This window comes from Acanthaster planci, unplaced genomic scaffold (genome assembly GCF_054643075.1).
Source record: "Acanthaster planci isolate LZ-2023a unplaced genomic scaffold, COTS_SCS Contig176, whole genome shotgun sequence".
In the NCBI taxonomy this organism is placed as follows: Eukaryota; Metazoa; Echinodermata; class Asteroidea; order Valvatida; family Acanthasteridae; genus Acanthaster; species Acanthaster planci.
Genome location: NW_028257797.1, coordinates 9,652 through 21,504, shown reverse-complemented (window position 1 = coordinate 21,504; position 11,853 = coordinate 9,652). Strand labels below are relative to the sequence as shown.

General features: G+C 43.0%; 1 protein-coding gene across 1 annotated transcript; it reads right to left on the bottom strand.

Moving 5' to 3' along the window:
* Positions 1 to 2,634: 2,634 nt before the first annotated feature.
* On the bottom strand, positions 2,635 to 8,593 carry LOC110986964 (uncharacterized). Its single transcript, XM_087132268.1, has 2 exons — positions 8,406 to 8,593; positions 2,635 to 7,653 (listed from the first exon to the last, which is right to left on the bottom strand). Exon 2 carries the CDS (start codon positions 7,651 to 7,653, stop codon positions 5,377 to 5,379), a length of 2,277 nt encoding a protein of 758 aa, XP_086988394.1. The 5' UTR covers positions 8,406 to 8,593; the 3' UTR covers positions 2,635 to 5,376.
* Between the last annotated feature and the right edge of the window lie 3,260 nt (positions 8,594 to 11,853).

Here is an 11,853-nt window from a genome sequence, read left to right as displayed (position 1 = left end):
GGCCCGGCTTGCCAAGGGTTCACTGGCCACAGAGAAAAAACGCCAAAAAATGGTGTCAGAAGTGGGATTATTACACCGAGGAAATTAGTGGAGGAACGGTTTTGTGTGCTTATCCGGTATGAAGAAGAGTGCGCTAAGTGAAAACATTTTAGCTGTTCGAGAATAAGTTATCAGGGGTGGAGGTCACCGGACCGCAGAGTGGAGATTGGCGAGGGCGGACGCAGCAATGGGTGGCCCGGCACTATCGGCAGAAAAGTTTTGCTGATAGTGGGTTTCAAAGCGCTCCACGTACTTCTAACGCAGAGGTTGGCCTTTGGCCGGGGAACGTGGGCACCATAGGGAGCCCAGGACCAACAGTGTTTGGACCTAGAGGGGCTTCGCGTAAAATGAGCACGAAAAATTGCAACCCCGTCGCTACCGACGTGCCATTCAGGAACAATCTAATCGGCAGGTTGTCTAAAGCGTAAGGACGCCCTCACTTTAACACCCACTTCTGATTGGTTGCTCGACAGCAGGCGGGCATCCTTTGCTGTGGTATAAGTTTAGCGTGAGTACGCGATGCGCTGCCACGGAGTTTCACGCATCTGACATGTAATGTACACAGCTACCAAATAAGCAATGGCCAAAACACTGAAAACGAAGACACTTTGCACGAACTGTTGGCCGATAGCGACTCCGACATGTCGTCTTCCGATACTAGCGATGCCAGTGGTATGGACGACGGTGAAGATGATTTCTTGGCAGCAGCAAAGCCCTATTATGGGCGCGGGTGATGGAGCAAAGCCGGACCTGAAGTCATGGCGGAAACACGAGAATACAGCATCCGAATTTACAAGTGAGCAGTCTGATGAAGGTGTCGTTCATTCCACAATTTCCCACCTAAGTGTTCGAAACAATGCATAGTTAGCTTCTGGTGCAGTTCATTGATGTCAGTCCGCGAGGGGTGGGAACTTATACCCCAACCCCCCCAAAAATATTAATCAGTAGGCTTGCCTGGCGCGGAATAGGCCACTGGTACAATAACTGACGTTTGAAAAGCATTATAGATTTGGATGACAAGAAAGAGCCCAGCCCTATCAGAGAAGTGTACCTGCAAAACATTAATATATTTGAATAATTGTTCTATACTCCAATTCATGCCATCCTCTTCTTACAGCATTGCATTATTGATTTGGGATGAAGACACATGTATTTATAAACTTCAAAGTCGGCAGAGAAGAAAAGTCTTGGAAATCCCTTCCAACCACACATTTTTTTGTCATGGACAAAAATAATCCCGGTGATTATCAGGCAGCAGGAGGTACAACCCTAATGCCATACATGTTCCTCAGCAACCTAATGGGTTTTCCTTGTTTATCTCACAGGCCACACCGGAGCGACACATTTTGAAGAATGGATGGACTTGACGCCAATGGAAATCTTCCAGTTATTTTTCTCGCAAGTGGTGTGGGAGCCACTGGTCACTGAGCTTTACAGTCACTTCATGTCTACGTCATATGCTGTATTATTCATGACCGTACCCGGCTTGCGCCCAGATAGTGTCTCCCGATTTCAAGCTGCAGCCTAGTCTTGGCCCTAAGATTTTTCATAGTTATTCCGTGATCTGCGGCACAAACCACACAGGAAGGCTTTGGAGGGTACACCCACGTATATAGACCAGAAATATGTCCACCGAGCTCATTAATAAAAGTACGTCCTGAGAGCTATGGAATTGGGGAATTGAAGAAATGTGGCACTAAACCTCTGGCCCGGACTCAGGGCTTCCAATTCTGAGCAATTTGGATGCAATTGGGTCCGAAAGTGGCACTGTTTGAGCCATTTTGCAGAGGGATACACTTTCAAACAGGCTACTTTTCCTGGCAGTGAAATTTCCTTCATTTAAGGGGGGGGGGCTTTGTCGGGTGAGAATTGCTCAAAAATTCATTGGTCAACCCACTAAAAATTTAAAGGAAAATGAAAGAGAACATGTCGAACATGTTTTTTTGTGCAGCTTGAACACCTGTGAGAGTTGTGAGTAGTTTTAAGTATTTGTGAAGTATGGGACTTTATCACTGCTGTCAATGGGAATTTGTTTATTGCAGTGCACCCTGGATAATCATTTGTTGACCAGCGGCGGCAACAGACTATGGTAATGTTGTGAACTAGGATTTTGGTTTCATGGAGGGAGTAGCAGTGTCTGGTGTTGAAAAATGTCTTTGGTCATTAGAGGGCGCTCTTTCATTTTTACGGCGTTGCAGGTCCAGGCGCGTAAGTATACATGTACATAATTTAAGTTTGTATAAGGGCGCACTTTTTTTTCCTTTCTATGCCAGATAGAATGGGGAGTCAAGTAAAAAGTTAGTAATCTTCAATTAAATATTTTTCCAATGTTATGGGGCAATTCAGTTATTTTAAGCAAGGTCATGCAGAAGGGGCGGATTAAGGGTGCCTAAGTGCTTGGGCTGGGCCTACATTTTGTTAGGATTTCCCTCCACGTTTGGTCACATGTACAGATGTTTCCGTAAAATGAACGCTTGGCCAACTGTATTTTGAAGCTTTAACGAAGAGGATCGGTTGGTAAGGATTTATCTTTATCAATCATAGGTTAATTTTGGGGTTAAACTCTGTATAAACTGAAAACTATTGTGGGCTTAATTCTGTAACAGCAATTAATGTGGTTGAAAAATTTATTTCTTCTGCCATAGGTTTCTTTTCAACATGTAAAATAAACCACCGTGACCACTGCATGTAGAACAAGGAATAAACTTCGGCAATCAGTGCGAGCAACCCAAACATGGTGTAAAGCCTCCAGTCCATCTCTGGACTCAACAAAAAAATGCTACAGTAATAATGGTAGGATATGCATTATTCATATCACTTGAGTGATGATTGCCGGGCGGAAGTTGTGCAAAGAACTTTCAACTTGTCAACATGCTGCACGTTCACGAAAGACGTTTTCACACTGAACCATCAGCAAACATCATTTAACTTTTTAGATGCTTTGAGTTCTGCGCTCACAAATATCCTTCTATTGTCTTGGGCAATAGCCACGAACTTGCAATGTGCGCAGATAACCAAAAACTCTGAGCCATTTTCAATTTTTGCCTTGTCGCACATCGTCGCACACGGTACGGACACGACGACTCTAGTACTGCGAATGTCGCCCATTTCTCCCCCAAACTGGAAATTTACAGGGTAAAGTAGTTGTTAGAAAAATAATCTACACGTATTACAGTGTCTGAAAAGCATGTTACAACCACCTAAGCGTGGCATTTTACGCGGAAATTTTTGGCCCGGGCTGCTTTGAGATTGGGACGCCTTGTTTGGTTCTAGGCTGAATGAGGTCATGAACTGATATGAATAGCTCAATATGATGCTCAAACGAAGCTGTTGATTGGCTCCCCCGGAAAGGCGGGGGAAACAGTGAAAAACGTAAACGAAAAAGTTTAAAACTGTAATGGGTTCGATTGAACAGTTTTCTGACTTGCGTTGGTAACAAGTCATAATGTTTAGGTCCAAGTCAAGACACAAGTCGAAAACTGATAGTTACAATTCAATTTACGAGTCACAAAAAGAGCGACTCGTGTCCTACTCGAATCCAAGTCAAGTGGCTCAGTCTACAACTCTGGGGAGTACATAAGTAACATGTCCCAACAGCAGAGGTGTCGGCCCGTGTTTTTGTGGAAATGACCTCTATCCAATTAGTGCTCACCCAAAACTACGTCATGCCTATACATGTATTCGAAGTTCGTGTAGTTGCCCTTCCCAGCAATTTGTGCAAGCAGTGGTGGGGACTAGCCAACATCACACTATAAAAACAACGTTAACAGTTTAGACACTTTTTGTAACCACTTTTTAAGACCCTTAACCCATGACATGTTAATTGAATGTGTTTAAGAATGTTTCTAAGCTTTAAATGCTAAACACCTTTCAATGGTACATGTTCAGCCTTTTGAAATCCGCTTAACATTTAAACAAACCCGTATTCCTATACGCATAACAAAACGTGTTAAAAAGTGGGAACAACAAGTGTTTAGAAATGGGTTTGAACTCTAAGCGCCTTTTTTTTAAAGAGTGCAGAAGAAGGCATTGGCATCCTATACGACACTGTACGCGGAACCGCAAGATTGTGCCCACATTTCCCGTAGTCACTCAGCAGAAAAATTGGACTCCAAGCTCTCTACACTTGCCAAAACATTAAAATTCCAATCAGACGATAATTACACAACTATTCTTTTAGCAATGCCACCACAAACTTTTGAAACCTTATATGAAATTGCATGGCTTCAATATATTGTTGTCATCTATTCCAGTTTTCATAGAATCATGCATGTTACTTCATGTAGTTTGGAAACCTCATACCGAACATCTTACGTCAACAGTCTAAATAGTCATAATTTTGATTAGGTTAGGTTAGTCGGGTCCCGTGAGTTGGGGCTTAGCAACGAGAATGAGACTACCCTGGATATCAATGATGGAGTTCTGAAAAAAATACAACAGTAAACATTTACGTGCTATTCTAACTTCCTCATTGGCCCGTTAGAACTCTTGGTTTAATTGCTAGGGCTATCCAAAGAAATTTCCTGGTTTCAGTTGGAGCTTATCGCAGAAGAATACATGGATATTTTCGACTACGTATACAAGGATATGATATGAAAAAAAATCCATAATAACTGCAATATAACAAGGCATTAGCAACGTTTTGACGCAACATACATGCACATAAGAAAATAATTTTATACAGTGAGGTCAGTATTAACATCTACATTATACTGGACTTCTACATGCAGAAAACCTGTTACATGTGGAAAGGTATGAGCTGTCCTATGGACTCCGCTTACAACTACCCCCTCAACGGTGAAACGAAGAGGGGATTGGTAGACAATTGCAGCTGCGTCAGGATTACTTGATAACGGGTGGAAGATAAACACAAGTCATGTGCCCATGGAAGCGGCTAACGGCCAGCTTTCTCGGTTTTTTTTTTACCATACTCGCGTGTATGTTTTAGCAGTAGCCAGGTAATTTTGATTTAGCCGTCATAACAAGGCAACGAGCACCCGGCACCAACAAGTGATCACGCAGTGCTGTCTACTGTATGAACCCAGACACAGGTGCCTACTTAATCTTTATGTACATCTAGGTACAATGTATAATCGTTTAATATCACAGATGGTGGCGCGTTGTCCCAGTTTAATTAACGCCCACACTGAAACGCAAGATGTTCATCGGCGTGTGTAATTATATCCACACAGTCCTTAACATCTCAAAGCAGAGAGAGAAAAAGGATTTTCGACATGCTGCTAGAAAATAATCGAGAAGAATTCGAAGTGGAGTGTTTTATGCAAACATCATCATCACACAATGGTCAGCTATCCTCCATCTTAGAGGTGGTGCTTATCACTGACCGCCTCTAACAGAGACTGATTCATACTCGTCATCTTTGTTCTGCAGTGCCAGTTCTTGGTAGACTTGAGGAGGGTCGTTCGTCCGAACGGTGACTTCATAATCATCTTCTCTACCTGACCTGTTGGCTGCAGACTCGACGCACTGGTCGTCATTGACATTATTGACGTAGCCTCCGTCTGAGTGATAGGCCTTTCTATGGTGGAAGCTGACAGTGGGTTCTGGATGAGGCGGCCCAGTAGCGGTCAAATTGGTCTGGTCTTCCTTTCTGCAGCGCCGTCTGAGGAAAATAATCACAACGACGACAGTGAGAGTAACAGTAAGGGTGACAAACACGGTGGGGAGAACAGAAGCAACCAAAGATATATCTGAGTCCAGGTCCTTGGTAACAGTAAGGTTAATCACAGCTCTGTCCAGTTCACCAAGGGTATTTTGAACCAAACACGTGTATATCCCTTGATCAGATATCTCAACCGAAATAATATGAAAAGTCATGTCTGAGGAAAAGACAAATCTTCCATGTCCTTTGTCTGATATCATCGTGCCGTTGGGGTCCAGCCATGTAATGTTAGGGACGGGTATACCAGTCGCCGTGCATGACAGGGTCGCTGTCTGGCCGACCGTCAAGTTGAGGTGATTCTTTTTAATCATGGCCTTGGGAGGATTGCAGGAGAAGTCATGTATGCCCAAGTCTGTAACCACTGTTCCGGAGTTCTTCGGTGGACCTTGACATCGAGGAAGAGTAGACGGGGGATTGTTGAGAAGCCAGTCGCGTAGACCCGTCAATCGGCAGTCACACTGAAGAGGGTTGCCTTCAAGCTCAAGTCTGGAGAGCGCTCTGTTTTTGCCAATAAGAGAGTCACCAGGAACCACTTCGACCTGATTAAAACGAATGTCGAGTATTATCAAGCTTTCGCAATGGCCAAGTGTAGAACTTATGTCAGTCAGAGAATTGTGAGCCAGAAAGACGTTCTCCAAATTACTGAAAAGATCGGAATCGGTGATATCAAAAATGTTTAGATCGTTTTGAGAAAAATCTATTGTGGTAAGTCCAGGCATAAGTCGAAAAATTTCCGGGTTGACGTCAAGCAGTCGATTTCCAGCGAGATACAAACGTTCAAGCGAGCCCAGACCGAAAAAGTAATCAGGATGTAAGACGGAAAGTTGGTTATTGGTGATGGACAGCTCCAACAGATCAGCTTGGTTGAGAAATACCCCACCAAATAGTGATGTCAAGGCGTTGTCATCGAGATACAGAGACCGTAGCAGGGTGAGTTGATGCAGAGCGGTTGGATAGATGAACAGCAGGCGATTGTTTGCTAGATGGAGTTCCGTCAGGTTGACGAATCCTTGCAGGGTTGTAGAGGACAGGTTTCTCAACAAGTTGCCGTCGGCATGTAAGATAAGGAGACCTTCTGCCCAATCTGGTTGTATCAGGCAATCAAACGAGTTGTTCCTTACGTCAAGTTTCTTCATTATGTTATTTTCGCGCTGATAAACCCAGATTCCAATATTCAGTCCACGTAATCCATTGTTGGCTATGATTAACTCATTAGGAGCTGGGACATATACATATTGTAGTCTATTATGACTAAGAGAAATTAGGGTTGGGTTAATTTGATGCCAGTGGTAATCTATATCAACATCACTGATTTCATTGTGATCCAATAACAAGGTCAAATTTTCAAATAAAAGCAGTGGAAAATGAGTTTCTATATGGAAATATGTTATTCGGTTGAACCGCATGCTAATAAACGAGGGGAGAGAATCAAATACGAATAAGGAAATTCCATGCTGAAATTCATTCGAATCAGCCGAAAAGCGCCTTAAACGTTGACAATATGGAAATTCGTATAAGCTATTGATCAGGTTGTTGTCTAATAATATATCCTCAAGGGAATCCAGCCCGCATGAATAGTCCAAGTGCACAATGACGTTGTGTTGAACCGACAGTTTCTTTAGGCTTCCCATCTCAGTTGACGTCATAAGTGACGTCACATCGGATATATTGTTGTAGTCAAGGTAGAGTTCAACCAATCTTGTGAATGTCCTGTTGAAATCGGCTGGTTCCAGTATCGATATGTTGTTGTGGCTGAGATCCATGACGAGGGAGTCTGGGTAGTTGACGGGGATGCAGTCCAGATTGCGGGAGGAGCAGTCGGCCTTACCAGTTACCCGGTCATATGTGCATTGCGCATGGCAGGGTGATGACTGAGCGATTCTAATGGACGCTCCAATACACAACAGGAACGTAAACAAAGCCATCGCCATCTGCAATAGATTATCAAACAAACAATAAATGCTGATTGAATAACCAGCGACGATAAAAGCTAAGCCAAGAGAAGCTATTATTGTTAGAGGGTGAAGATTGTCGAGAAGTTGTGTAAGTATCACAGCGGGTAAAAATTAATATTATTTATCCTGATTTCTTAACTGAACCTACTGGGACAATTAGAGGTGTTAGCATCTAAGGTAAACACAAACGTGAACAAATAGTCCGGCTCCATTGCAAAAATTAAACTATACTGGTCATTTCCTGAAGCTGTCTGAAAAATAAACAAATCATCAAATTCAAAAAGATGATAATTTTAAATTATGAAGGAAACCCGACTCAATGTGTAAAAAGTAGGTTTCACAAACACCCATAGATATATCTAGGACAGTAAATATCAGGTGGGAATGAAATCGGAAATGATTTGTAATGTTTAAATACATTTCGAATCAAAGTCAAGCCACCGAAGAAATTACATGTAGGTATGAAGATCAATAGAAATCCAATGTGACTCGTGCAGCAATATCGTCCGCGTCATCATCACACAATTTTCTGACGACTTGCATGTATTTCGGAAAAAAAATCCGGTAAGCCATTTTACTGTTACAAATTTTCGCAGAAAAACGCAGAAAATGCAAAGGAACAGATAGAAAACTCTTCTCAGAAGATCCCCTTTTAAAGTCAAGAACATCATAAAGTACGTCGATGTGGGTACTTCCATAAATTGAAATTAATTAAAGATGTCTGATACCTTTTTCACTGCTGTCGGTGACCAAACAGGCAAGATCTGCGCGTGGTTGCAAATGTCGGTCCTAAAAGAAGCACAACATTAAAACTGAACAGGTTCGGCTAAGTACAGCGATTAAGAACTCTTCAACGAACTGGTGTTACAAAGATCTGTATGTCAAATTTACTACAACAAACGGGAGGTTCCTGTAATATCAGCATACATATCAGTTTCTGTGCACTGCGAAAACAGCGTAATGAATAGTGTAAGTTGTAAAACAATGGGGACGGTATCTCGCCCCCAGGAATTCGAAACCACGTAATCTCGTAACATCTGTTGGCCTGTTTAGTTATTGCAATAGACGGAAATAAACTACAGTACATGTTTTATACAAACACTGAAATGATACATCTTGTTTGTCTTTCAAATGCATTCACCTGAACACAGAGCCCGAGTACCTCTCAAGAATTACCGCACTTGAGGTCGGGCCACATAAATTATTTTGTAAGCCGGTGATGTTTCCTTGTTGACACATGCAGCGCGGCGAAATTTGTTGTTATTAACAAATGAAAATGTATTTTCATCAATAAAACAGGAAGGCGAGTGCCGCTCGACTGTGCCACCCCTGGATCTCTTACTATTGAATCAACAATAATAAACATCATACGCCCGACACTGAGATTTTATACTGAGATCACCGAGAAGAAATGGACCCAAGACGGTCGGGATCGGTGTCACCGTCGAAAATTTAGGAAATAAATGAAAATAAATCAGCATCAATCCTGTCGCTCACTGTATTCAAACCTAGAAACTTGCCTTGTGGATTCTGCGCCCAGGGACACGAAAAAAAAATGTGCTGAGGAAAAAATGCAAAAGTTATGCGGTGTTGACCAAGCATTCAGGCGCACGGACTCCTGAAATTCGCAAGGAATCGCAGTTACCGGCTTCCATATAGGACTCTTCTGGGATCTCGGGGTTCCCGGCCCAACGCACTTCCTCCCTGCCCATCCATTTAACCCCAAAAAGGGTTCGAGCGACCATGCAAGGGAGGAAACGAGACAGGCCCCTAAGCCCTGGCCACCGAGTCGGCCATACGTCTCGAACCTGTACTAAGGCGCTCACCTGGACTTCGCGGACAGTGCCAGCCGCAGAGCTTACCCGCTAGGCTAAGGTACTGCTGGTATTTGACGGGGGTAAATTGGAGTCTCTTATAGCTACTGACAGCAAGCGTCGGGAAAATAAAACAGTCACTCCTGGGATTCGAACCCGCCGTCTAACGATCTGATAACCGCGAGCTTAACCACTCGGCCATCTCTGAGATATTGCTTTTTGCTCTTCATATTAATTATGGAGATAACAAAGTCATTCAACTTACTGCACAGAATGGTGTGTAAATACTGAGTGATTGAAACGTTATCCGCCCTGAGCCGAAGTGCCCCCTCACCGGCGAAAGAAAGGCAGGTGGCACTAAGTTTTCCAACCGGGTTCTAACACGCGTTCGGCTTGCGCGCAAAGACCACACATTCTAGACTAAAATCGTTGCGCGTACTCAGCGTGCTCTGCGTCAACGCCCATAAAGTTGCGAACCTATGCGATGCATGAGTACTAAAGGACTGTGGATTTCATTTCAAACACGCCCTCTTTTATTCCTGATCGTAGCGGGAAATGGTGTATTTGATTTGATTTATTCACTCTTTCCACACTCAAGAAAAGCAAGCTCAACGATTTCCGAAAGTTAAAAATAGTAGGGATAACGCCAAGAAAAAGTGAAATTAACTTATTTCCATTGCGGTCCCAACTGATGAGGAAATTAACCTGAACAAGCACAGTAAAATAGATCAAAAATTATCCAACTATTTTTATATCAAAACGACACAAATCACGTAGCAAAAGCAAAAGGGCACATTCAAGCAGAAAATGGTCGTCAATATTAAATGCTCTCCCTGACAGCTTCTCTTAAATGAACCCGAATCAATATGGGCAAGTCCCCGGACCACGTCTATCCGGTTCGTGAGTAACTTGGTCACATACACGCGGATGCGCCACGATTTGCAGACTCCCATTGGACGATAGTTGAAGTTGCGCGTATGCGTGTAACTCCATGTGCATGCAGTGCATGTGCAGTGGACCTAAATTAAACTGAGTTGACATCCCACTTGATACACGTGCCCACATGTCCCAACTCTTTCACAGTATTATGTGCAAGACACGCCATTTTTGCCTTTTTTGGGGGGGGGTTCTCTCGTTTCCTTTACTGGCATGAAATGACGGTGATCCAGGAAAATCGTAAGAAAAAAAACCAGGGGGAGCGGAGATTCAAGTTGTTTTATTAAATAGGACCTGGTGGTCTATGCGTTTATGCTTGCACCAGTACTACGCCAATTAGGCGTCCATAGAAAACAGTGCAAAAATCAGACCGATGGCGCGCCTGTTGACTCTCTGGAAGAGGTTGGCCTCCGTTTTTTCACTGTAAATTCAAGACTGTGGCCAGAATTTACACAATCTCACCATTTTGGGGGCCAAACAATCTCCTTTTTCAAAAGATACCGGGGGGGCACTTTTAATGCTAATGAGCTTGCCAGAAATTCTCACCTGAATAAGTGGTCTGCACCATTTACGACTGTGCTTCTCCCTCGTTAATTTGAAATAGCGCCCTCAAGTTTCGGGTCACACGTTACATACGTGTACCGTCTTGTATTTGTGTGGCATTCAGGAACTAACTGGTAAAACTGCATGTTTAGTGGGATTATGACCACTTGGACATTTTCTTGTATGTCCGTCGTGTTTGCCGAATTACTCTTTGGGGGAGGCTAGGGTCTGGTTTTATGCCCTCATCCCCCAGTAGGCGTTACTGAACTACCCATAACCTACAAACCTGTTTGAATAACAGGTACATTTGGGAAGTATTGAGTTTGAAAATAAAGGGAGCTCCTTGACTAGGCCATTTTTGTCACTACAAATTTCGATATTAAACTGATGTCAATGAGGCACGGGATTAATTAAAATGACAACATTAAGTTTCAGTCAGCCTCATCAAAATTAAGTCTAACGTGGGTTACCGTGGGGGAACAGGATGGCCTAGGCGTCTTCTCGGGCGACAATGGGGTAAAACCAAAAGCTAATACTGATTTGACATCCGTTGCAATCTCGATGTCGTTTTCTGTTCTTGAAATTCCAGCATCTAGGGATCGTTACTTTCTTTCGAGTTGATTTCAATATTTTCCTGCTTGTATTTTTCGTTCAGACCTGTCTGACTAGAGTAAGTGATGGATCAACCATTCACAAGAAAAGGAGCGGCAGATGCAATGTTGCATCTGTTGCAACTTTTGGGGTAACCCAAGAAGATGTGGGACTTATCTCTTGCGAGAATTTTTCTTTGCAAATATCAAATTACTCTGCAGTTGAAAGCGAACGAAATTTGTTGTTATTAACAAATGAAAATGTATTTTCATCAATAAAACAGGAAGGCGAG